The sequence below is a fragment of the Plecotus auritus genome (assembly GCF_963455305.1).
Source record: "Plecotus auritus genome assembly, chromosome: 4".
Lineage (NCBI taxonomy): Eukaryota > Metazoa > Chordata > Mammalia > Chiroptera > Vespertilionidae > Plecotus > Plecotus auritus.
This window is the reverse complement of record NC_137775.1, coordinates 93876489-93903540: the sequence shown is the minus strand read 5'-3', so window position 1 is coordinate 93903540 and position 27052 is coordinate 93876489. Positions and strand designations below refer to the sequence as shown.

The 27052-nt window shown below is 49.1% G+C and overlaps 1 protein-coding gene across 3 annotated transcripts in view; it reads left to right on the top strand.

Moving 5' to 3' along the window:
* Positions 1–27052, top strand: part of DAAM2 (dishevelled associated activator of morphogenesis 2) — a 105182-nt gene that overhangs the window by 57787 nt on the left and 20343 nt on the right. For all 3 annotated transcript variants that reach the window (XM_080663269.1, XM_080663267.1, XM_080663268.1), the window contains exons 2-14: positions 3342–3567; positions 9376–9465; positions 12253–12327; positions 12738–12832; positions 15727–16060; positions 16879–16989; positions 18236–18339; positions 19382–19448; positions 20660–20777; positions 22592–22730; positions 24593–24651; positions 24792–24976; positions 25533–25829. In XM_080663269.1, the coding sequence (XP_080519395.1) occupies positions 3400–3567; positions 9376–9465; positions 12253–12327; positions 12738–12832; positions 15727–16060; positions 16879–16989; positions 18236–18339; positions 19382–19448; positions 20660–20777; positions 22592–22730; positions 24593–24651; positions 24792–24976; positions 25533–25829 (1842 nt within the window). In that variant the 5' untranslated portion in view covers positions 3342–3399. The remainder of the gene's footprint in view (positions 1–3341; positions 3568–9375; positions 9466–12252; positions 12328–12737; positions 12833–15726; positions 16061–16878; positions 16990–18235; positions 18340–19381; positions 19449–20659; positions 20778–22591; positions 22731–24592; positions 24652–24791; positions 24977–25532; positions 25830–27052) is intronic.

Sequence of the window (27052 nt, the reverse complement as noted above, 5' to 3'; positions counted from 1 at the left end):
ATTTTGTTCTGTTGTTGCTACCTGTTTTTCCATATTGCTTCTCATACTTTTCTAACGTGGGAACCTCCATTGCCCGTCTTTGTAAAGGGTTTTGCTGAAATGACTCTCTCTGGTCACCTGCCTGCTCAGGGTGAGTTCAAGGGTTTACCTTTCCATCTGGAGGTAGCTCAGAGCCTGAGGAGAAGTCAGTTACCAGAGATTATGCCAGGTGGCTTAAATCTGGCTGGGCTTGTTTCTACAATGCCCGGCTTGGTGGCCCATCCCTGTCTGGAGAAGGGCTCCTGGCTGAGGCTCTAGGCCGGCAGTCACCTTGCTGTGATGATGCTAATGAAGCTGCAGCAGCAGTGAGTGCCCAGTGTGATCCATGCATCTCATTTACATTACCTCCTTTTCTCTTCACCAAAACCCAGTGGGGAAGATGCAATCATTATTATCTCGGTGTCACAGATGAGAAGCCTGAGGTTCTGAGAGGTAAAGACCTCATGAAACATACTCAGGGTCACCAGCCAGGAGGCAAATCCCAGTTCCTCCCACTTCGAAGGCTCTGCTCAGGTGGAGGAGGGATTACAGCAGGGGTTGATGGGAAGTTGTGGTGGTGGCAGGTGGAAGCTCTTCCTCCTGATAGAAGAAAATCAGGTGGCCTTTGGAATCTCCATGACCCTTTCCAGGTCTAGAGGGGACCTTTGAGACCGGAGCTATTTCTAAACTAAGCTGTGAAGATTGATCTTCTCTAATGGGGAAGGTTACTAGGGGCTGGAGCCGTGGGTAAAAGGGCCATTGATGCGGGAAGGCAAGCTCTGGTGTGGCAAGTCAGACAACAGCCTGAACACTGGAGCCCTGGGGTTCAATCCCAGCTCTGTCTCTCACCTGTGAGACCCAGATAAGATATTTCCTCTTTGGACTGTAGTTTTCTGATCTCTTCCATGAAGCTAGATAATTTCCAGCTGAATGTCCGTGACTTTAGTTTTGGATTCTTCGATGTGTCCCTAAGAAAGAGAGGCAGCAACAAGCTTAAAGAGGGGTTCATGGGGTCCTCAGAAATAGAAACATACTCAGCAGCTGTCAAACGGGCCACCCCTTAAAGGGGCAGATATATAGCGTTCCCCTGGGTGTGCAGGCCCTTCTCTGGGTCTACTTCCTCCTTCCTCCTGAGGCCACTCCCCATCACTCCTTATACTCAGGGGAGACATTAAAAATATTTAAGGAAAGCCATGGTCAGTGTTGCCCAGTCAAAGGCACATCACATACCTGGGTTGCAGGTTCAATCCCTGACCCCAGTTGGGGTGCACACCAGAGGCAACCAATCTATGTGTCTCTCTCATATCAATGTCTCTCCCTTTCTCTCCTCTGTCTCTCTTCCTCTCCTTCCCTCCTTTCCACTGTCTCTGAAAAGCAATGGAGAAATATATTTTCAGGTGAGAATTAACCAATAACCAAAATATATATTTAAGGTATGGCATGGCACCAACTAATCAGAGAAGTCACAGCTATAAACAGCTGGTGTAAGACTAAGAGGGTATACTAGCTGTATGCCTGCCCTGCCCCCCTGCCCCTGCTTCCTCCTGGCAAAGCCTGGCTCAGGGGGTGAAGGACAAAGAAGGACAAGAAAGGAGACTGGGGGAGCGAGAAGTCAAGGCGGTGAATGCAGAAAAGAGTTCACAGGTCCTCCCAGACATCAGCTCATCCCTCCCCAAACCCCATCATGCCATCAACCCAGCCTCACCATGGCCTCTTTCCTTCCCCAAGCTTTGTGCCCTGAGCAAAGCAGTCTTGCCTGCCGGCTAAAGCTTCATTTTGGAAGCTGATGGAAAAAAGGGGGCCTGGTCTGTACTCTGCATCATCATCCCAAACTTGACAATGGGCAGGGGACTCCCAGGGTAGTCCACCCCATCTGCCTGCAGAATTGTTGCTTTACCAAGCCTGAGAGCAGGGACCAGGGCTTTGTCTCATCCACTCTTGGCTAACAAGTCCCATGGCCTCCCTTCCTTTCTTGTTTTCCTCAGTGCCAACCTATTCCAGGTTTGCCACCATGTACCAGGATTGCTGTGTTAGCCTGCCTGTTGCTTTCTCTACTCACAATTTTGAGGTTGTCCCCTTGTTCCCTACAAGTGTTCCAGTTCACTTATCAATGACTAGAAGTCAGAGATTTCAATCATGATTTCTTGACCGATTAATAAGGACAATTTCCTCCTGTGAAAACACAGGTTGGTTGTTTTTCAATTGACCACAAAATATTTTTTTAACATTATGTGCAAGGCATTTTATTGGTTATAGAAATTGGGGGGAGGTGATCAAAGAAGCAGGAGGCATGGCCCTGTCTTCACTGTGGCTGTGCTGAGCCAATATGTAAATACATAGTAGACAACCTACAACACAGGCAGCCTTGGGTATGTACTATTTGAGGCTATCCTGTCACAAAGTTTATAAAGAAATATAAAAGCTCTAGAATGACAATTAAAATGCATCATGACTTATATGAGAGGCCAGATCAGATGACTAAGTTAGTAGTGAAATGGTTAGGGCTTAGGAGACAAAGCAATGCTCTCCAGAAGTTACCTTGCATTTACTAGGAACACGTTATACCACCTTTCACTTATTTTTTCTAGAGCTTGGGTCAAAGGAATGCCTTAGGTTAGGCATAGCTCAGTTCCACCAGACTTCCAGGAGCGTCTCCTCCAGTGTCTTTACAGGAAAGAACTAGGTAACTACGTGGTTTGTGGATCAAGAGCTGGTTGGAGGACTGTTCCCTGAGAGTTGACTAGTTCTTCACCATTCCCATCTAGGTCTGTTTGTATCCTTGTTGTGTTCAGCATTTGTAGTTATGATGTGAGTAAAGACCATGGACACATTCTGATCGTTCTGTTCATGACCCAAATCCAGAAGAAACAGCTAAGAATTAATACTTAAAATACCTTAAACCTTCCCTCCCCATTGTATGAAACCTTTAAACTAGGTATCCCCGAACCCCAGAATGAATGAAATGAGTGAGTGAGCCCCACTGGACATGGGTCTGCTAAGGTTAGGGAATATGATTCCATCTGATGTGATGGGGGAGGCAAGATGAGGACCATCTCTGACCTCCTGGGAGTCCAATTTGGGACCACACCCATCCTCTTCTCTAGAGGCACAGAGTAGGCATCTGAAAGTGTGTGTCAGGAAACACTGAGAGGGTCTGGTGAGGAGGAAATGCCTCCAGGTAGAAAGAGCTAGAGAAATGCTTGGCTGTTGGGTTGAGGGCTCCTGACAGTTGAACAAAGAAGTTATGGTGGCAGAGGGACCACTGTCCCCGCCTACCTGGCTGCCATGTCTGACCACTCTGTGTTCTCTGCTCCCCTACTCAGATCACGATGAGGACCTAGGGCACCTGCCTGTTGACTGTCCCCCTGGCCTGCAGTGACCATGGCCCCCCGCAAGAGGAGTCGCCATGGCCTGGGCTTCCTGTGCTGCTTTGGGGGCAGTGACCTCCCTGAGATCAACCTCCGGGACAATAACCCTCTGCAGTACATGGAGTTCTCCAGTCCTATCCCAAACACGGAGGAGCTCAACGTCCGTTTCGCAGAACTGGTGGTGAGTGAGGGGCTGGGAAGGTGATGGCAACGAGAAGGGGAATGGCTGGAGCAGGCAGAGCAAGATAGCGGGCAGGGGCCCATGTGCTGCGATCCTAACCTCTGAAGCTCTGCGTGGCGCTGAGGTGGGCCCCAAGGACACCCGAGCTGTGTGGGAGAAGCAGACCACTCACCAGGGAATGCATCCCCAGAAGAGCGGACCTACCTCATTTCTGCTCTGGCTTTTAGACCTAACGGACAGCAGTTAGGCCACTGTGAAAGAGCAGGTCCAGGATTTTGTGAAATGAGGCAGTGAGAGCTCAGAGAGCATCCGAACCTGACATTCTCTCTGATCTTGGGTTTCCCTGGATCCTTTTACCCCAGGCGTAGGAAGAAGAAGCAGGGTGGGATTCTGTAGGCAGACACTGGGCACCCAGAACGGTGATGACTTGATAGAAATATGGAGATGGAGATGCCTACGTCGCACCTGGAGCTCCCTTGGGTCGGGGATCCCACATCCAGCCTTAGGGAGGCAGTAGCCCTGCTGTTCACACTGGCATCAGCCCTTCTCTCTGATGCCCACCTGGACCAGAGCAATAACAGTGTGCCGTTGTGGGAACCGCTGTGTGTGAGAAACTTCCTCCTCTACCACAAAGGGGCAGAACAGGAAAGAAGCATGATTCCTCTCTTGGGAGATGTGATGGTGAGATAGCCTGCAGGCCCAGGCAAGCCCAGACCAGGGATGTAGGGCCTGTACCCAGGATTCAGACCTGAGCCCTGCCAGAGGGCCGAGTGACAGGCATAAGCCCATCTACTGGAGCCTATCTACCGTGAGCTCCAGGCCACTCATGCTCCTGGCTGACCAACATAGAGACGATGCTGTGTGATTTGGAATAAGATATCACACTTTAGTTTGATAATAGATGTATCTGATTAAGGCCATCTAGCCCTTTAAATAATAGGACACTATCAAATAAGAACATGAAGGTTATGTGAAAAAGTTGTCTGCCCTCCCTATCATATCAGGTTTACTAGTAGGAACACTTGTTGCTGTCTTAATGTATACCCTTCCCTCAGGATGGGGCGAGGTTGAGAGAGAGCAAGCGGTTCCTAGTGTGGACTAACACGTGGAGGCCGATGGGATAGTCAGCGCTGCTAAGATCTGTTTTCACTCAGAATACTGCTGCCACCACGTGTGGGTTCTCACACCAAGCAATTCCAGTTCTCTGCGGACACCAGCAGGTATCCCACAATTTAACTCGTTTCTGACACTAGCTACCCAGAATTAGCACAGACCCCGTGGGTTAAGGGCTCAGCCCACAAGACTGCTCCCCCACTTCATACACCAATCACAGCTAGTGGGTTCCCAGGTTACCCACACTGCTGTTCGACTTGGCTGCAAATTGGGGGTTCCCACCATCCCCCCCTTCAGACTCAGTAGTTTGTTGAATGGCCCACAGAACTCAGGAGAACATTTTCTTTCTAATGCCAGTTTATGCTAAGGGATATTATGAAGAATGCCAATGATGAAGGGATGCATAGGATAAGGCCCAGCAGGGTAAGGACAGTAAGGCTCCTGTCCCGAGCACAGGAGCCTCTGTCCCTGTGGACTTTGGTGTGCAGCACCCTTCCAGCATCTGAATGGGTTCAACACCCTGGAACAGGGGTCCTCAAACTTTTTAAACAGGGGGCCAGTTCACTGTCCCTCAGACCTTTGGAGGGCCGGACTATAGTTTAAAAAAAAACTATGAACAAATTCCTATGTGCACTGCAGGCCCGGGACGAGTCAGCTGCTAAGCAGAACAGGCAGCGGCACCCGGTGGGCCGGTTAAATGTCCTCGGCAGGCTGCATGTGGGCTGCGGGCCATAGTTTGAGGACCCCTGCACCTGGAAGCTCTGAGCCCTGCTATTTAGGGACTTTTATGGCAACTTCATCATGTCATGATCAAGTTTTAGCTCAATCTCCAACCCCTCTCCTCCCTCTGGAGTTTGGCAGGCGAGGCTGAAAGTTCCAGGCTTCTAGTCAGGGCTTGATCTTTCTGGTGCCCAGCCCCCATCTGGAAGCAATGTAGGTCCCACCAGGAGTGGAGTTGCTGCATTCTTATGTCACTTGTGGAAAAAAAGCTCTTATCACCCAGGAAATTCCAAGGGATTTAGGAGTTCTGTGCTAGGAACTGGGAACAAAGATCAAAAGTGTATTCCTCTCGCTGTCACAGGCAGGGACGTTTGCTTGGTCAGAAGGCATGAGTTTTGATAGAAGGACATGAAATTCCTGCCTCTGGCCCTTTGATTCAGCAAGTATTCACAGAGTACCTTTCGTGAGTTGAGCTCCTAACAAGGCGAGTTGGCAAAGCAAGAATGAGTCCGAGAAGTCTTGTCTGTGTGGAGACTAGTGTCGGTTATTGAAAAGTAAATGAAAAAAAATGTTTATTGGGAGACTGCTGTGTGCTGGGCTCTGTGGGACAGGGGTTTAATGATGAGCCAACAGGCACAGTCGCTGACAGTAGGGCAGGCTGAACTTGAACAGTCTGACCGGTGTGATGAGTGTTAGGAGAGGGAATGTTCAGGGAGCCCATGGAGTGTCTAGCAGGGAGCTTTATTCTAGAATGGGGGTCAGGAAGGTCCCCCTGAAGCAGTGACATTGCCACTGAGATCTGAACACAGAGTGATGGTTAGATAAGTGAATGGGGGTGCAGAACCATCACAGAGGGGGCCCCACAGAAAAGAGCAGGTCCTTTTGGGAGACACCACGGCGATGAGAATAACTGAGCATTTGGATTTATTTCTACAGAGAGCCCCGAGGCTTTAAGCAGGGCTTCGAGGTGACCTGATTTGCTGTTCTAAATGACCATTTAGGGTCCTCTGTTGAATAAGGGCTCTGGGTGGACCATTCAGAGGCTCTTGGTGCAGTCTATGCTAGGAGAGTGGTGGCTTGGACCTGTGTTAGCAGTGAGGGTGGAGGGAAGTGGAGAGATTCAAGAGCTATTTAGGAGAAACTGTAATAGGACTTGTTGGGTGAGTGAGTAGAAATCAAGGTACACCCATGATTCTGACATGAGGAACTGGGTGGGTGTTGGACCCTGCACGAGACAGGATATGCCCGCGGAGACTCGGGTTTGGGGGGTTGGGATGATGAACTCAGTTTACATACTCTTTGCATCAGGGCAGAGGGGATCAGTAAGGAGTGATTGGGTCACAGAGTGAGCCAACACCAACAAATATCCATTGACTTAGTGACAGGGACCACTGGGGAGAAAAGACAAATAACCACAATGCAATGCTGAATATGACCATTCTGGAGTTCAGGAAGGAAGAGGGGTTCTTACCTGAGAAGAGGCTGACTTTGAGCTTGGGACTGCGGCCATCCGCGGGTGGGCGGGCAGCGAGGGCAGTCTGGCTGGAGCTGACTGTGTAAGCCAAACAGAGAGAGGCAGTTGGTGCTGGGATTGGAACATCTCTGATTCTGACCGTGGAGCAGGAACACTGCAGGACCCTCCAGCAGGGCTCTGGGAACTCTGACTAAGGACACGCCTGGGATGTGTGGAGCGTGGTTCTAAGAAGAACCTTTGTTTATTAGATATGCAGGAATCTGTTTCCAAAGCCAGGTGAACTGATGGGCAGTGTTTCTAATCACCTTTGTGTGCTGTCCATGGTGGCAGGCTTGGTCACACGGGCTGCTGACCACTTGGTGTGTGGTCTGAACTGGGATGAGCTGTAAGGATCAAATATACACCAGATTTCATGTCAAATACCTCACTGATCATTTCTTTACATTGATGACATGTGGATATGATCATATTTTAGATATTTTGGGGTAAATAAAATGTGTTATTAAAATTAACTTCACCTATTTCTTAATTTTTTAATGTGCCTGGAAAATTTTAAAAGTACATGTGGATCACATGATATTCCTATTGGGACAGTCTTGAGCCAGGTGAAGGAAAACCTTAAATGTTCTCTCATGAATAAAAGCATAGGGAGCCCCGCTGGTTTGGCTGTGGTTGAGTGTGGACCCATGAACCAAGAAGTTACTGGTTAGATTCCGGGTCAGGGCACATGCCTGGATTGTGAGCTCATTCCCCAGTAGGGGGCGTGTAGGAGGCAGCCGATCTATGGTTCTCTCTCATTAATGTTTCATATATATATATATATATATATATATATACACACACACATATACACACACACACACACACACACACACACACACACACACACTGAGTGGCCAGATTATTACGATCTCTGAACGCATAATAATCTGGCCACTCAGTGTATATCCTATATAATAAAAGGGTAATATGCAAATTGTCCCCTCGACCAGGAGTTCGACCAGCAGGCAGGCCAGCCAACTGCCCATGTCCCCTCCCCCTGGCCAAGCTGGCCAGACCCCACCCATGCACGAATTCATGCACCGCGCCTCTAATATATATATACACACTGAGTGGCCAGATTATTATGCGTTCAGAGATCATAATAATCTGGCCACTCAGTATGTATGTATGTGTGTGTGTGTGTGTGTATGTGTATATATATATGATATATTTTTATTGATTTCAGAGAGGCAGGGAGAGGGAGAAAGAGATAGGAACATCAATGATGAGAGAGAATCATTGATTGGCTGGCCTCCTGCACACCCCCTACTGGGGATTCAGCCCACAACCAGGCATGTGCCCTTGACTAGAATCAAACCCAGGACCCTTCAGTCCTAGGGCTGATGCTCTATCCACTGAGCCAAACTGACTAGGGCTCTCATTGATGTTTCTATTTCTCTCCCTTCCTCTCTAAAATCAATAAAAACATAAAATAACTAACTAAATAAAAGTATAGGGACAAGTGTATGAATATTGATATTTTAGACCCTTATGCTTTAAATGCTACTCTCACTGTTTATCATTTTTAAAAATGAAAAGGTTAGTAATGTTGAGCTTTGTTATCTTAAAGCGAGTTTTGCTTTTTTATTTAAAACCTCTCGGTGCTGAGTTGAGAAGCGCGCTGTATTCCCCCGGCCCATTAGCTATGTCTTAGATGAGGCTGAGCATCGCTCTTGAATCACAGGTGAAAACCTTCAAGAAGGAAGCGTTTTGACACACCTGTAAAGTCACCACAAACTACCCAGAGATCTACCCTGAGTTTGATGATGTCAGAAACGCCTCGGTTCCCCTCAGGAGGCGTGGCCTCGCCTACCAGAGCCCCAGCCTTTTCTGGGGGTCACGTGGGTACAGGGGCCGCCACTGACAGGGACACCTCCAGCAAGCAGGGCACTGCCTCCCTTGGCACGGCATGCCCTTCCTGCCAGGAGAGCTGCTCTGCCTTCATCCTCACCAGCTCCCCAGCCAGTGCTGGGGCCCATGTGGAGGTCAGAGGAGCCCGGGAATTTCTGCAGGAGAGACTGGCAGGTCAGGGAGACTTGCAGGATGGGGCAAGGCCTGGATCTGTAGAAATGCTCCTTTCCTTGTCTGGCCTTGACTTATATGTTGACAAGTTTAAGAACGACAAGGGAAGGAAGACAAGAAACCCGGTAAGAGAATTAATGGCTGGCAAAGCATTGCAGGAGATGAGCAGGGCTGGATGAGGAGGTGGGTCTGCAGGGGCAGCGGTGAGGGGGCGGGGAGAGACTGGCGCAGGGCGAGTGTGGATGGAAGCAGCACAGGATTGGGCTGAAGCCAGGGCATGGACTGTGTTTCCAGGAGAAAGAATGGCCCTGTCATCCCTCCGATCCTCTTTGGGAGGGAGGCAGTAGGCTGAGGGATAGGTTTGGGGGCCTTGTTATCTCCTGGAGGGCTGAGTATTCATCTCTGGATGCAGACGCTTCTTCTTGCTGTCTTTGCAGGATGAATTGGATCTCACCGACAAGAACCGGGAGGCAGTGTTTGCTCTGCCCCCTGAGAAGAAATGGCAGATCTACTGCAGCAAGAAGAAGGTGCCCCCTCTGACCCCTCCGCTGCAGCTCAGGGTCCACAGCTCGGGGTGTATTTGTTATACACAGCACTGGGCTAGGTGTTGGAGGGATGACAGTGAATAAATCAGGACAAAAAAATCCCTGCTCTCACTGAGCATACACTCAAGGAAATAGGTTCTGTTTTTCAAAAGCCCTTTAAGCAGGTGCCTGCTGGGACCCAGAAGGGGTGCTGGGTTAGGGAGGCACACAGAGGACACATCTAGACTCCCTTCTGTGCTGGACCCGCATGTGGAGGGCGGCCACCCTGGGGCTAGGTGGGGCGGCTGTGTTGTGAGGACCAGTTTGGGAGGGGAGGGACCTTTGGGGCATCTTGAGCACCCACTCTGCTCTATCTCAGGCTTGGCATCACAGGCCAGCATGCCTATCAGGGTCACACTAGAAGGTCACACATAGGTCCATTCTCCCCACCCTCTCCTCCCTCGCCTCTAGTTCATTTGACCCTGGTCCTCCCTAGAAAGGAGTGTGCAGCTTCAGTCAGGGCTTAATTGGATTTTCTCTCCTCCCCTCCTCTTCTCTTCCTCTTCCTTTCTCCGTCTCTGTGTCTCTTTCCCTCATCTCTTTCTCTCTGTGTGTGAGCCCATCTGTTTCTTTCAGTCTGTTTTCTTTTTCTTATCCCCTTCCCCCTCTGTCCCCCACTCCCCTCCCCCTCTCCGATTTCTCAGACTTGCAGCTTCTCCCTTTGACTTCGGAGTGCAGGTGTTTGGGGATTAGGACCTGGCCGAGCCCCGCACTGAGAGGCTGACTGTGAAATGGGGGGCGGGGAGGGGGGGGAGACTAGCGTCACTCACCATTTATTGGAAGGCACTGAGCAACAGTCCAGTCCAGTCCTTTATTCTGCACATGAGGCGAGAAAAGCCTAGTGAGGCCATGGCCCAGCCAGACCCACCGCTGGTTATGGCTGCACCGTGGCTAGAGCCCCGCCTGCTGGGTCTGCGGACCTGTGGCGAGCTGCGTGGGCTGCACACACTGCAAGTCATTGTCTGCTGCACTCAGTGCACAGGCATTAAGCGCCTGCAGAATACCACGTTCTGTGTCTATGAATCTCACTCTCAGAAAAGCATGTCTTAAAAAAACACAAGTTGTGGGAGGAAGGGAGGGAGGAATGACAGGATTAATTGCTCCCGAAAATTAATTTCGGGAGCAATTAATCCTGTCCCATGATTCCCCACTTTCCAAATTGAGTTACTGTGGAGTTCCTTTAAGTTGATCTCTTATACAGCTACATTTTTTAAAACAAGTTATTAAAAATGTAAGGAGTTCTCTCTCTCTTCCAAATCAAAGTGTGTGCAATTTCCCCATCCACGTTCATACCCCACACTTCCCACACCGTGCCTCCTCTGTCTGCAGCACCCTCTCCACTGTCTTAGCTTCAGTCATCCTCAGTAACTCAGCCCCGTCCCCAGCCCCACCACCTCACCCTTCAGGAGCCTCGGTGTTCGATGTCCCCCAGGGTTTCCGTGGCCCACTAGGGACAGTTCTTCCATAGAGCGTTTGTCACCGTGCCTCTGACACTCAGGAAGATGCAGATGATGACTTTTTGCTCAGTACTTTCAGGACTCAGTGCAGTGATTGACATGCAGTAGGCGCTCACTAAATGCATATGGAGTGGGTAAAGGATGAGCCTGCAAAGGCAGGGAAATGTGTGTTTTATGATGCATTTGCTGTGGGTTCTGTGAACCCTTCTTCAAGGTTGAAGATAGAATTGGGGGGCCTCAGGCATGGGATTTAACACATATAAGTCACATGAAGTCACAAAGACCAAATCAGGACAGCTTTCACACTGGACTAAAATTTGGTTTTATGAAACCAAATCCTGGAGCCCGAGTGGACAGAGCTGAGAGGTTCAGGGTAAAGTCCAAGCCAGCTGGCCGAGAGGTTCTGGAGGAGGTACATTTTCACGGTGATTTGGAAGCAGGAATTTGGCAAAGAGAAGCCAGTAGGAACAGCCCAATGGGACAGGGACAGGGACAGGAGGGAGCAGGGGCTGGGTAATGCCCGGAAGCAAATCCTTTGGCAGAGGAGAGGGCTGGGTTTTCAGTCAACTCGGATGTTTATCCAGCGCCCATCTTCCTTGTCCACTGGGGAAGGATTGGGGCTTTTTCCTGGTACCTGACAGCTGGGCCAGAGGCCCTCTGATCCGGGATCTGCCTCTCAGCTCCACTGACCCCTCCTGAGTCTTCCCCAAACCAGGGTCTTTTCCTCTTTTTGTAAAGTTATTATTTAGTGAGCACCTACTATGTGTCAGGAACTGCACCAAATGCTTTTATATCAGTGCTTCTCAAACTATCTGGGAGAGAGACACCAAGTTTTTAAATTCTCAAACCATCATAGACCCAAATACTTTTGTAGAATACAATGAGAATATTATCAGAACAATAAAATTTGAAAAAAAGAGATATAAAATACCAGCACAAATTTTTATTAGCTGCAATAGACATAAAATTATATTTTGTGAAATAGAGTCAGGAGAAATATAATAAGGAAAAATGACTTTATTTTTAATTGCACATATTGTTCATTGAATGTGTATATACCTGCCTGGTTTCTGCCCATGTCACTAGCTGGTAGTGAGAGTCAGTGTTTATTAGCCAGATTTTGCAGAGGAAGAAAGGGAAGCTGGGAGACTGTGATTCCCTTGCCGCCTCCCATCGAGGTGGGGCTGGGGAATGACTGCCCGGGGACTGAAGCTGAGGACCGCGGGCCACCACCTGCCTTGCAAGTTGGTCCTTACAAGTCTTCTTGTTCCAGGAGCAGGAGGACCCCAACAAGATGGCGACCAGCTGGCCTGACTATTACATTGACCGCATCAACTCCATGGCTGCGGTGAGTGGCGCTCCTCTCCTGCCCTGGTCCCACCTGAGAGGCTATGGGGGCAAGTGAGCCTCCATCATCTCCCCCTGCACCTCACACCCCGCCCACCAGGATCAGAGCCCGAGATGCTATCATCATCCCTCCCTTCTCCATATGACTTCAGAGTGTCCCCACCATTTAACCACTTATTTGCCACAGAAGCTTGGGACGAAGGCTGGGCCAATAATTCTCCCCATTTTACAGATGAGGATTGTGAAGTCCAGGCCAGAACCTGCATCTTCTCATAGTCCGACAGTCTGTCTTAGTCAACCATTCCTTGGTCTCACCCTTCCTGAGGCCAGGGTAGCCCCTCACACCAGGGCTGGGGACACAGGGGCTGGGAGACAGAGCCCAGAGTGACCTCTGCTCTGTATCTGCCTCAGATGCAAAGTCTGTACAAATTCGATGAGGAGGAGATAGAGATGAGGAACCAAGTGGTGGAAGCCCTGAAGACGGCTCTCCGGACGCAGCCCATGAGGTGTGTTCCTCCTTCCCTCACCTCCTTCCACTGCCCTTCGCCCAGTGCTTCCCTCAACTTCCTAAAGCGCCAGGCAGTTCCCAGCCTGGTCCCCTTGGCCAACTCCTCTCCCCAGCGTCCCCTGGAACTGACTTCATTCCAGCTCCCACACCCCCTTTCTCTGAGGAGCTGGGGATGGACAGGTTGGGGAGGAGGGGAGATGGACATAGGAAAATGGAATAAACCTCAGATCTTTGTAAGAGCTATCCAAAGAGATATGGAGGACAGGTACTTGTTTTTCTTGGGAGAATAGAACAGTAAGGAAGGGAGCTATATGTTCAAGGCTTTTAAGAAAGAAAGACCTCTGAGGATGAAGTCTCCTGAGTGTGGGTAAGAAATACTCCAGCCACTAGGGGGAGCTATGGTATCCATGGATGAGATGTCACCACCAGAGAGGGAGCAATAAAAAAGGCCAGGAACAGGGGATGGGTGCCTCAAAGGCTGGAGAAGAAACCCCCACTCCCCAGGCCACAAAGTATAAGGGTCCAAAGAGGGGACGAGAGCCACAGGTTCTTCTTGGGTCTGGGAACGGGCTCACACCAGTTTGTGAGAGCCAAGTGTTAAATTTTTGCACTTTTGCAAGCTATGTTATACACAGTTATGACTAAAATGTAACTTAATATAAATTTATGATTAAATCACGTCAAAAACAAAGGTAATAAATACTCAAAACTTATCACTCCCTAATTACCTAATGATTTTACTGGCCCCATTTTACTGTAATGTATAATCTTCACTATTACTTACGCTCGAGTTTGCGCCTGTTGTATATGCATGGCAGAAATACTATAAATGCCACATCTCTTCCCAACTCCACGGTCAAGGAGGTCACATTGATGGATTGAAATTGGCTATGCTGGGAGTATTTATGCCATGGAAATTGGCAAACACTACAATCAGGCCTTTTTTAATTTCTCCAGAGAGCCAGTCTTTTAACATTTACCAGTACTGGTCTGCAAGTGTGTGTGTGTGTGTGTGTGTGTGTGTGTGTGTGTGTGTGTGTGTGTTGTCTGAACTGAGCTCTCACCCCAGGAGCCTGGAAACAGAGCCTCAAGGAGAATGGAACATCCTATTTTCCACTTGTCTCTCAGATTGCAGGGAGTGTGGGTGGGGGCTGGAATGGGAAGGAGATGCAGGAAGGAGGAGGGGTCAGGAAGCAAAGGGGTTAAGGGGAGGTGTCCAGGTTTGTGTCCCATTCAGTTTATTTTTCTTTCCCTGGGTATACCTCTGATGGCAAAAGTTACACCAAGTCATGGTGGCAATTTTGTGAAATAGAAAAGCCTGTAATAATGTAAATAACACTTATTTTAACAACTTAATTTGAGAGTAAATTTTATTTTTCTAGGCATATTTGTGTAATATAGAAATACCCATAAATATACTTGGGATTAAATGTATTCATTACTTTTTTAAATAGTCAAAATAAAATTAGATGGGAATTTAAAAAATAAGCCAATTAAATGTAAATACAGTTACCAAATATTAAAATTTGGTGAGATAGAAATAAATGTGCCTTAAATAGCAGGAACTGGCAATTGCCATCAATTTGACGTGCTGACGAGTGTCAGTGATATTTTGAGATGCCTGCAACAACTGAAACTTGATATGAAGATCACTGTGACTCCTTTGGGGACAAAGTCACAGATTCTGCTAATACCACTGACATTTATTGCCTTCATTTATCATGGAAGGAAATGCTAAGTTTCAGTTGAAGGTTACCAAAAATAAAAGCACAGGAATACCTCGGAGATACTGTGGGTTTGGTTCCAGACTACGGCAAGAAACTGAATATCACAATAGAGCAAGTCACACGCATGTTTCGGTTTCCCAGGGCACATGAAAGTTGTGTTTCCAATACTGCGGTTTATTAAGTGTGCATTAGCATTGTGTCTAAAAAACAAGGTATGCACCTTAAAAAATACTATATTGCTAAAAAATGCCAACCGTCATCTGGGCCTTCAGCAAGACATAATCTCGTTGCAATATCTGTGAAGCACAATAAAGCATCTACCTAATAAAAGAGTAACATGCTAATTGACCATAACCTTCCTGACGCCCACCAGCCAATCAGGAGTGAGCATGCAAATTAACCAAAGATGGCGGGTTAATTTCCACATGCGGGCACCAAGTGGCTGGGGGCAGGGCTCCAGGCTGGAGCGGAAAGGTAGCTCCGGCCAGAGCGAAGGCGGTGCCAGCAGCCAGGGGAAGGAAGGCCCATTCTTGCATGAATCTTCATGCATTGGGCTTCTAGTAGTGCAATAAAACAAGGTATGCCTGTATAATTTTATTTTTCCACCCACATCCCTGGACCCCTGAATGCTAGCCATAGACCAACAGAGAAGAAAAGAGAATAGCCTGGCCTGGTTAAGAACCACTGAACTAAATGGTTTTTACTGTTTTCTTAAGGATCCCTTGCAGAGTGCCTTCTGGAGCCTTGGTCCTTTGACTTTTGACTCTGATGCACACTCACCCATGGTTGGGAAGTCCTTCCTACTGTCTGACTGCAATTCTTTTAATTCTCATCCTCCCTGGACATAAGTCTTCAGGTTTAACAGCCCTAATAATTATTGTAACAATTATCATGATCACCACCTTCCCTTGCACAGCACCATAGCTATGCAACTGACAGTAAATGACATGCAAATGAACAGTATTTAAAATGCAAACAAGATGTGAGTCCCCTGTGAGCATGCTAGCATGTCAGTGTTTGAGATACACTGTATAAATGAGCCAAGCGGTTACTGTAGGTGGGACACAATGGAGCACGGGTCATGGGATGACTCTTTGCAAATAGTTGTACAGAATAACACGCAAGTGCAGGATGCCTATTCTGCTAACGGCTCTGGCCTTGGCAGGTTCGTGACCCGCTTTATCGAGCTGGATGGCTTGACCTGTCTGCTGAACTTCCTCCGGAGCATGGACCACGCCACCTGCGAGAGCCGCATCCACACCTCCCTCATCGGCTGCATCAAGGCTCTGATGAACAACTCTCAGGGGCGGGCTCACGTGCTGGCGCAGCCCGAGGCCATCAGCACCATCGCGCAGAGCCTGCGCACGGAGAACAGCAAGACCAAGGTGGCTGTGCTGGAGATCCTGGGCGCCGTGTGCCTGGTGCCGGGCGGCCACAAGAAGGTTCTGCAGGCCATGCTGCACTACCAGGTGTATGCAGCCGAGCGCACACGCTTCCAGGTGAGGGGCTGCGGTGGGCTTGCAGAGGGACCTGAGGGACCTGAAGAGAGAGGGCTCTCGTGAGGAAAGTGAATTTCTTGCTCGAACATGGGTTCCCTAAGGCTGGGATACTGGTTTGTTTCATTTTCATGGCTCTGTCTCTCTGAGCCCAGCAACTGGATCATTAGAGGGACTCAGGGAAGAATTGTCTAATTCATGCAATTGTTGGGCTCAAGATTTTAGGCCCTGTGCCTGGCCTGTGCCTACTACAGGGACCCTGGGAACAGTCCTGCAAGTTCAGGCCAGGCTATTCTCTTTTCTTCTCCCTGGCCTGCCCCAGAAACGTGCCAGTGAGGTAGACAATAAGTATCACGTGTCTCGGCATAGAGCAAGTCTTTGTAGACGTGAACTGTCATTACAATCTGTGGTTTATCCACCAGGATAGGCTCTTTGTTTATTCTCTCATCAAACATTTTTATGCACCTACTCTGTGTGAAAAGTGGCCCCTGACCCTTTGCAGGAGATACGAAAGAGACAAAGGCAGTGGCCATGCTGTGGAAGAGCTGTAAGGTGCCGGAGCAGAATTTCAGCACTGCCCAGCAAAATCACCCAGCCTGAGGCTGGGTGGAGAGGAAGTAAGGCAGGGCTGGGACCGAGGCATGGAGAGGCAACGGATGCCTCTTGGAAGCTGTGGCGAAGGACCTGGATAAGTTGGACAGTTGGGTAGAGAGAATGGACAGGGCATTCTGCTAGTTGGGATGTCAGGGGAAAAGGCGCAGAGGATGGACCTCTAGGATCCTGAGCTCCCCTCTCCTCTCCTGTGCTGCCTTCCCATCCAGACCCTGCTGAATGAACTGGACCGAAGTCTGGGCCGGTACCGGGATGAAGTGAACCTGAAGACAGCCATCATGTCCTTTATCAACGCCGTCCTCAATGCTGGCGCCGGGGAGGTGAGGCATCTTTCCTCGCCCTTGCTGCGCCCTGACTTTCTGGACCTGGGCTAGCATGTGTGCCTCCTGGGGAAGTCGCAGAGGGGAGGGCCAAGCATCTGGTTGAGTGGCTGCCACCGCCATCGTTGTCTTTAGCACCTCTTGCTGCCTTCTCTTGGGCTGAGTAGGAATAGCTTGTCATTAACCTTGCTGTCAGGAGAGGCTTCTGGGAGTGTCCTGCACAGGTAGCATCGTGCATTATGTGTGTCATGGACAAACGCCATCTTGGCCGGCTGATGATGGCTTAGGGCGGTGGGATTATTTATGGGAAGAGGAAAAGTGTGGGCCCTTCTTTTTAGAGTTTTCTAAAGATCTGCTGTGCACTGGTTTCTGGGTTGGCTAGTCATGCTCTTCTAGCACCTTCTGTTAGGAGGTCTGGTTTCTTATTTCTTTTCTTTGGGGTCAGAATGGGATTTTCAGACCATAAAAAATAGCAACAGTTAAAGAATAATTAGTCAGAAGCTTCAGTCAAGGTCAGCTTATTGAAGGATAAAAGGGGCACTTTAATAATCTGTACTTTTCCTTTTTTTCTGCCAGCATGTTTTTGGTGTTTTGTTTTGTTTTTCACCCAATCCTCATGACCTCAGTTAGGTGAGGTGGATGTGGGGAATAATCTGTCCCTAAGATGCTGACAACACATTTGTCATTACTAGCTGTTTATGGCTGACATCTGTTCTGATTAGTTGGTAACTATAACTCATCAGGTAATATTTACTAACACCATTCCTGTAGGTCAAGCATGTCAAAACTCGCGGCCCATGGGCCACATGCCTCGTTTATTTGGCACATGTTAGGCTTTGAGTTTCACATGCTTGCTGTAGGTAATATCATGACCATTTTACAGATGAGGAAACTAAGGCTTTTCCAAAGTCACAAAACTAGTAAAAGTGACAGAGCAGGGATTTGAACCAAGATCTGTCTGATTCCAAAGCTTGTGCTTTGTATCACTGTACAACACTGGCCTTTGATGCCAAAAGCTATGAGACTCAATGGAGATGAGGCAGGAGACCTATAGGGAGTGGATTAACAGCATCAAAAGATGTCTCCTCCCACCCTTCCTTGGGGCTCTGGGACTTGAAGCAGTTCCAGTTGAGTGGGCTGCAGAAGTGGTGGGATGATGACTGCAGTGGCAGTGAGGGTCCACTGGGGAGTCTTATGGAAATCCAGACCAGCCAAAGAGTCTGGTCCTTCCTTGCTGACCCTCTAGGACAATCTGGAGTTCCGCCTACATCTACGGTACGAGTTCCTGATGCTGGGGATACAGCCCGTAATTGACAAACTCCGGCAGCACGAGAATGCCATCCTGGACAAGTAAGACCCACGCCACCCATCCCCATGGCAGACCTATGGGGACAGAGCCTTGGTGGGTAATGGTCACAACCTTCATGGAGGCTGCCCTTCCCACTGGAGACCACCTGCCAGACCCAACATCAATGCAGAATCAGCTCTGTGTGTGGGGCGGACTGTGGCTCCCCATCCCCTTGTCCCATGTCTTATCTATATCCCTACCTGTCCTCTTTGCTGACCTGCTGTCTCATCTCTGATGTTATAGACCAATGGACCCTGTAGTCCTCAACCACGGCAGTACTTCCCCCTTGAGGGGCATTTGGAAACATCTGGGAGTGTTGTTTGGTTTTCAGACTGCCTGGTTGTTAGGGACCAGGAATGCTAAATGTCCTACAGTGTGCTCCTGCTCAACAGAAATGGCCCACTCAGAAGACAAGCCATAAAGCCCTTTGTTGGTCAAGGGCACAGTTACATTTCCCTGTGTTACTAGCAGCTCCTCTGGTTCTGTCCCATGGGTCCAGGCTATTTTATTATACTGGACCTTAAGGGAAAGAGGATGAATCCTTTTGAAGTGGAGTGGAGGGTGACGGGGTAGAAAATGAGCGAGATTGACCTTGAGGGCTGACATGGGGACAGCATGAGGACACTGGGAAGGTATATGTAGGACAGTAGTCCCTGACTGGGAGCGTTTTACCCACATCCCAGGGACATTTGGCAATGCCTGGGGACATTTTTGGTTGTCACAACTGAAGGTGGGGGTGCTACTGGCATCTAGTGGGTGGAGGTCAGATGCTGCTGAACCTCCTGCAACTGACAGGTTAGCCTCCCATAACCAAGGGTAATCCAGCCCCAATGTCAATAGTGCTGGGTTGACCTCCCTGAGGGCAGGGCATGGGAGTCTATACAGGGGAGTGTTGCCTACAGACAGCTGCTTCCTTCTGGTTTGGCATTGGCCTCACTTGAATGAAGCTTTCAGGTTTAGCTGGTGGGGGCTTGAAGGGGCTGTAACCCTTCAAGGATGTCCTGATGCTAATGCCTGCGCTCTCAATGCTCCCATCCTATCCAGGCATTTAGACTTCTTCGAGATGGTCCGGAATGAGGATGACCTGGAGCTAGCCAGGAGGTTTGACATGGTGAGGAGCCTGCGGAGTGAGGTGACTGTGGCGGTCCAGGTGGCCCCACAGCCGCTTCTACAGGTCCTGTGCTTGGTGGGTCTAGTGCTGGTTGGGTTCCCTGGTGGGTCCCCCCATGGCCAGGTCCTGTTTCTGAATGCCTGGAAGTATGTGGGCCTCACCTGGCGGGTTTCACCTGGTAGAGTATTTACCCCCTAGCGCAGTGGTCGGCAAACTGCGGCTCGCGAGCCACATGCGGCTCTTTGGCCCCTTGAGTGTGGCTCTTCCACAAAATACCACGGCCTGGGCGAGTCTATTTTGAAGAAGTGGCGTTAGAAGAAGCTTAAGTTTAAAAAATTTGGCTCTGAAAAGAAATTTCAGTCGTTGTACTGTTGATATTTGGCTCTGTTGACTAATGAGTTTGCCGACCACTGCCCTAGCGGGTCACAACCCCCAGAGGAAAGAGAGACATTCTTTCTTTCGGCTGAGTAGTCTCAAATGCCGCTCCTGGACTACTTTCCCCTGCCTTCTGGCAAACTCCTCCCATCATGCACCAGATCATGCTTAGCAAACACAAACATATTTTCATTTTAGCCCTGGTAGCCCTCTGCTGCTTAAATTTTGTACTATAAAATCCCCATCCAAATAAAAACCTGCTTTGGGTGGTGCTTTAGTCACGAACCACCATCCTATATATTCTCTCAAAGTTCCTGGATTTATAGACACAGAAGCAGGTTAGAGAGACCGGGGAGCTGGCCTGTTGTCACAACCAGAGAGCAGGCCTGAGGCTGAGCCCAGGCTGTGGACCCGTGTGCCACGTGCTTCTTCACTCACCTGTGTCCCTGCTTCCTCCCCTGGGTTTGAATCAGTAGTTCTCAACCAGGGGCAACTTAGCAGCCCCCACCCCCACCCACGGGGACATGTACATGTCTTGAGACATTTTTAAGTTATCACAACTAGTGCGAGGAGGATGCCACTGGATGCTGCCAAACACCCTATAGTGAACAAGGCAGCCCCTACAACAAAAATGATGTGGTCCAAGACGCCAATAGGCCCAGGTTGAGAAGCCCTGGTTATATAAGTAGCTATCTCCCTCTTGCTCCTGGGCCAGAGGCAGGGGAAGGTGGGACGTCCTGGGGGATGGTGCAGTGGATGGAGGCAGGGTCTTCTCTCCCCTGTTCTCTTCCTCACTGTCTCCCCCAACCCAGTCACTGCTGCCTCCAAACCCCCAGGTCCACATTGACACCAAGAGTGCTTCCCAGATGTTTGAGCTGATCCACCGGAAGCTGAAGCACACAGAGGCCTACCCCTGCCTGCTATCTGTCTTGCACCACTGCCTGCAGATGCCCTGTGAGTAGCCAGCACCTGCCGCTTCCTCAGCCAGCCCCGGGAGGTCAGGCCAGGACTCAGGCCCCTGCTCTTCCCTCCCTCCTAAGGCCAGGACTTCCACAATCACCTTGGGGAGTTGCTGGACTTGGTCCCAAGCAGTGCCAATATCCCAGTCCAACGAACAGTACTTGATCACCCTGAAATCAGATTGCTCTGACAGGGGAGTGAGCAGACTTCTTGGGGAGTTCCAAAAAGGTCTGTGTTTGGGGGATGGCACAGATGTGCAATGAGCAGGCTAATTTTTTGAAAATCAATTCCTCCAGCCAGTCCTTGCTGGAACCCACCCTAACACCCTTGCCCCTGCCTCTCTTTTCAAATGTCAGCATCTACAGGAGCAGATGCTAAGCTCTTAAGATCCAAGTGTGCACGGTGACTACATAAATTACACATAATTATTGATAAGCCACTCCAGCATGCAACGTGAAACTGTACCATTTGGTATTTAAGCTCTTCACAAAATGGAATGTTTGGAAAATCATGGTCAACCTAGACAGACTCTCTTTGGTGGTAGTGAAGGTGGTGATGGTGACAAGGACAGTTTACTGTGTGCCAGCTCTGGGCCAGGTGCAGTGTGAGGTCCTTTAGCACAGTGTCTCTGAACCTCAGAATGATGTACAGCATTATGATCTTATTTTCAGTGGATGAACTTGAGGCTGAGCCAGTCTGTGCATATGAAGGAACTTCTGTTTCTTTGGGGTCAGGGCTCTAGATGAAACGTTCTGCTTCTGTGAGCCAGTGTCCTGGCTCCACCCTGGTTTCCTGGAGCATGACACCACGTGGCAATGCCTGTGTCAGTGGAGTGGTGGGAAAAACAAAAACAAAAACAAAACAGATGCAGTGGCTGGGACTGAGCAGCTCTCAGTTCTTCTCCGAAAGTCAGAGCAGAGGTCTTCATGGAAGACACGGGAAGGTCCTAGGAAACCTGACTTCTGTCTCAAGTCCCTGTGCTTGGTGTCCCATGGGCACGTGTCTGGGTCTCTCTATCTACTTTAGAAGGGGCTTTACAGACATGACCTTCCATCTTGTAGGCATTAATGATTTGACTTCAAGGTCAGGATCATGCTGGTTGACCTTCCTTGGTGGTCAGCAGAGATGAAGTATTGGGGATCAAGAACTAATGAAGAGTTTCAATCTCGGAAAAAGTCTATGCCCAGCCAGACTATGATTAGAGGGGATGAGAGTGGGACCCCGTGAGATCGGGCACAACACACAGTTTTGCCTTCATAGTTCAGGGTCACCTTCACCAAAACAAATCTTCCTGGGTTCCATTACCAGTTCTCTGATGCAGTCTGATTCCCTCCCTGTGCACACCTGCAGTTAGTTTCCATCCATCTTTCTCTGTAGAACAATAGCATAGATATTACCCTAATATCTCTTCTTTTTAAAAAATTTCCCTGCAGACTTCATTATTTAGCTTGTAATATTTTGGAGTAGATTTGCCTTCTGAAAGGCTTTTCTTAAGGTAATTGAAAAAGCAATTTGCATTCCCAAGACCTTAGATGCTTGGGTACCCACAGGGAAGAAAAGCAGATAGGAAGCATTTCAGAGAAATATGTCCAGAGGTTTGACACAGTCAGCGGGTCAGACACAGATAATCAAGAAATGACTGGATTTGAGATTCTCCATCATCAGCAATTGCATTGCCTCCTGCATCAGACTGGGAGCTTGCCAAGGGAGTGGGGGGCATCTCACCAGCCTGGGCCCAGGCAGTGACTCTAGGGTGAGGCTCCAGGGGCTCCAGGGCTCAGTATAGATGCGATGCCTGTGTCCCTCAGACAAGCGGAACGGCGGCTACCTGCAGCAGTGGCAGCTCCTGGACCGCATCCTACAGCAGATTGTCCTCCAGGATGAGCGGGGTGTGGACCCTGACCTGGCTCCCTTGGAGAACTTCAACGTCAAGAACATCATCAATATGTGAGCAGTGACCAGCCCTCACCTGTCTTCTTTCTCCTTCTCATCTCTCTCCTACATGGGGGTCTCACTCCCCATCTCACCCCAGACATCTCCACACTAGCCTTGAGCAGCATTGTCCAAAGGAACTCTGAGATCATGGAAGTGCTCCATGTCCACCCTGTTCACACATGGCTGCCCAGCACTGATATGTGGCTGATGTAACTGAGGAACTGAATTTTACATTGTATTTCCTTTTAATCAAATAACGATATGATATATGGCTATTGCCCACCATATTGGACAGCACAGCTGAGGGTTACTCACCTCTCACTGGTCCATTGTATGGAATGGATAGAGGAGAAGTTTAAACTCATCAACACAGAGGAGGAGTCAGCAGGCCATGCCTGTGGGCGAATTCCACAGCTTGTGTTAGTATGGTCCATGAGCTAAGAAGAAATTTTACATTTTAAAAAGGTTGTTAAACACACACACACAAATATGCAGCAGAGACTGTGCAGAGTATATAAACCTCTTTCCCTTTAGAGGTTTTCCGACCGCTGATGCAGGACAAGACCCTTTAGCCATGAGGTTATGAGACAAGGAGGACACAGCCTGAAGTATTCTGACCTTACAGGCTTTGTCTGACCCTGGGTACAGAGGAACACAGAGAGCAAGTTCCAAGTCACATAAATCATATTCAAACCTTATGTTCTGAATATTGATTTTAAACTTAAACACTGAATTTTAATTTGAAACATTTATCTTTCAGCATAAAATTTTAATTTTAAACACTGAATTTTAAATTTTTAATTTCAAGCTTTTACTTATTTTTCAGAGTAAGTCTGAGCCAGTTGCCCTTAAGGAGATTAAATAGGCTCTCACAAATTGGTTGTATTGCATTTCAACAACAAGCAGAAAATGAATTTTAAACAATTCAGCTACTGTCAACAAACTCTAGGATAGCTGGTGGGCCCCAGCTCAGCAGCACTGTCCTGCTTAATGCTTCCTCACTCTCTGGACCTGCCCAGCCCCAGGTCTGACCCCAGTCCACCATGCCTCCTGCCCAGTGTCAAGGAACCTGGGTCAAAACTCTCTGAGAGGCTCAAAGAAGCCATTTCACAGATGGTGGTGAAGGAGGTAGCAGCCCGGGGACAATGGAGGAGGTTCTCCCCAAAGAAATCTCTGCACAAGTTATTTCCCTTCCACGCTGTCCCCTGTTTATAGCCTTAGCCTGGTTGAGGAGGCCAAGAGTCAAGGATATCACTCCTCCACATTCTCAGGTTTACCAAAGACATGATTACTGGGGTCTCACCTTAGGGTTTCACCTCTCTTGTACCTTGATGTCTAAATGAAAGCTTACTTTTATTCTGGTTGCAAGAGTTTGATGCGAATGAGGACTTCTTATAATTTAGACAACCCCCCCCCCCACCACCACCACCACTTCACCCTCATTCTGTGTTGGAATGGGTGACCTCTCTCACTCTTACACATTGGTCCTTGGAAGCCTGCACCATGGTAGTGCCAATATTTTGATCTCTGTCAATGCAAAAACCTGTTTTTACAAAGGGGTACAAATCATTACAGCTAAGGGAAGCCTGAGATTTGGGCCTAGTTCTACCATTAAAATCTTGTCTCCAGTCTCATGTCAGGAGCTTCAACTGTTCCACAAAGGGGTTAGATTACAGGGCACCTAGAGGTCCTTGTAGCTTTCACAGTCCATGGAGAAACACACAGTGAGAACTGGGACGGAATGGGGACCTGGAGGAACATCCGGAGAGTCAAAACCCTGCCCTCCTTGATGTGGCCAGATAGACTGGGGTCAAGGCACCAATGGGAGGTTGAGTGCCAACATTCGACGGGACCCTCCCTCTGCTCCCCACCAGGCTCATCAATGAGAATGAAGTGAAGCAGTGGCGAGACCAGGCAGAGAAGTTCCGAAAAGGTGAGTAGCTCTCCCTAAACCTGCTGCACGCTCCACACACCCCTTCCGCTGTCCAGCCCAGGACCCACCTCCTCTGGAGGGGGACACAGACAGACTCACATTCTCTCTCTCCATTTCCTGTCCTATCCCACATCATCCAGAACACACGGAACTGGTGAGCAAGCTGGAGAGGAAGGAGCGAGAATGTGAGACGAAGACTCTGGAGAAGGAAGAGATGATGCGGACGCTGAATAAGATGAAGGACAAGCTGGCCCGAGAGTCCCAGGAGCTGCGCCAGGCTCGGGGACAAGTGGCTGATCTGGTAGCCCAACTCAGTGATATCTCAGTATGTGGGCACTCTCTTCTCCTTCCACATAGATAAGCCGAGACCTTCAGGATATGGAGGGAAGAGCAGGTGTAGGGAGAGGCCAAGGATCCCGGGATGAGGGAGAAGAAAGGGGGGCCTCATCCCCGCATAGAGGGGACTCCTGAAACTGTAAGGGTGACAGCATTGTGTTACTTAGAAAAAATAATGCTCCTTCTTCTGGGTGGCGCTGTCCCAGGAAGCACACCTTGGAAGTAGAGTGCAGGTGGGCTTTTTGGCTTTCCCGCCCTCAGCAGGTCATGGCCTACACAACTCTTTGTGTCAACCCTGCTGTTGCATCGTGATGACTCTGACTTTGCTCAGTGTCTGCGTGTGAGTGTTTGACTTACGTGTCTTGTCTGTCTGTGGTTGTGTGTGTGGTGGATGTTTGAGATACAGAGAGAAAATGGGGGCTCAATGTAGGTGGGAGATAAGAGCAGGAATGGGGGATCTAGTGTAGATGGAGATTAATAGTGGGAGACCTGAAAGGTATCATTGCTAAAGGCTTTGCTCTTTTGATTTTTCTGTCTCCTCACAGACAGGACCTGTATCTTGCCCACCTCCCCCTGGAGGCCCACTTACCTTGACTTCCTCGATGACAACCAATGACCTGCCTCCACCTGCACCCCCTTTACCATTTGCCTGCTGTCCCCCACCGCCACCACCCCTTCCACCTGGTGGGCCTCCCACTCCCCCTGGCGCGCCACCTTGCTTCGGCATTGGCCTGCCTGTCCCTCCAGACCCTTTCCCCAGCAGTGATGTCTCACTCAGGAAGAAGTGTGTCCCCCAACCTTCCCACCCACTGAAGTCCTTCAACTGGGTCAAGCTGAATGAGGTGAGTAACCAGGAGAGGCCAGTGCATCCACTCTCCTACAGCTGGGGGGCAGTCAGCCCCACTGTTTGGAGATCTATCCCCTGGATTCTTTCTTTGGTGGGTGTAAGGGTAGACAGAGGATGCAAAAGATGAAATTGCTGGTGCCAGGCAGCTCACTCCACTGGGAAGAACATTCTACCCTGGGAGGACATGGCTTGTCATGTGGTAATGCTTACATTGCCCAAGCCACCTACAAAAGGAATTTATGTGTGCTGAGGATTAATGGAGTAATATAGATACAAGAGCAGGGGTGCTTTCTAGACAAGACAAGGGCTGGACTGGAACCATAAGGACAGGGTCAATCTGAGGAAAAGGGTAGAAGATCTGGGAAAGATCTTGGGCCAAGGACTGAGATGGTAAAGATCAAGGACTGAAATGAGGCCATGACAGGGGCTATGACACCCTTGCAATGAAGAGTTTGACGCCAAGATATAGCCATTTTGGCATCTTCCCAGGAGAATGGTGCTACTTTCTAGATGGCTCAGCAGTGAGAGGCCCTCACAAATATTACCCACTAATCACCCATTCCAGGCCCAAGTGTGGAGTTGATTTCTGTCGGACGTTCAAGATCATAGAGCATAGATGTCCTAGGTCACATGACCCCTAGAAAATGAAGGCCAGTTGCAGCCTGGGTCAAGCCCTGCATCTGGTTCTATACTGTGTCCTATTAAGAGGACCAGTGACTTTGTCCCTGAGATAAACACATATAGGCAATTGGGTTCAGTTGGCCTGACTCACACTCACCCTTCAATAACAGTTATGATTGGAGCTGAGAGTAATGGGTGCCCTCTGACCTTTGGATCTAGAAAGCGTGTTCAAAGAAACACTTCTAGATCCTGAGGATGGACTGAGGGAGAGGTTCTACCCTCTAACAAGACAAGGTTTGGCTCTAACTGTGTGGCCTGTGAAACCACTCATGTTGTCTACACTCCATTTACTTGTCTGTAAGGTGATCTCTATGATTCCTTCCACCTCTGGTTCTGTGACCTAGGTAGAAACATGATGCATGAATACAGCCCATTTGTAGTCTCCTGGGCCTCTGATGACACCTTCAACCTGAGTTATTAAAATTTTAGAGCCACCTTTTGGCAGCATGTTGAAGCAACATTGTTGAAGTTGGTGGCAGCTGCATTGCACAGTTGTGCCCTGTGCATGCTTCTCCATGGTTACGAGGCAAGGCAGGA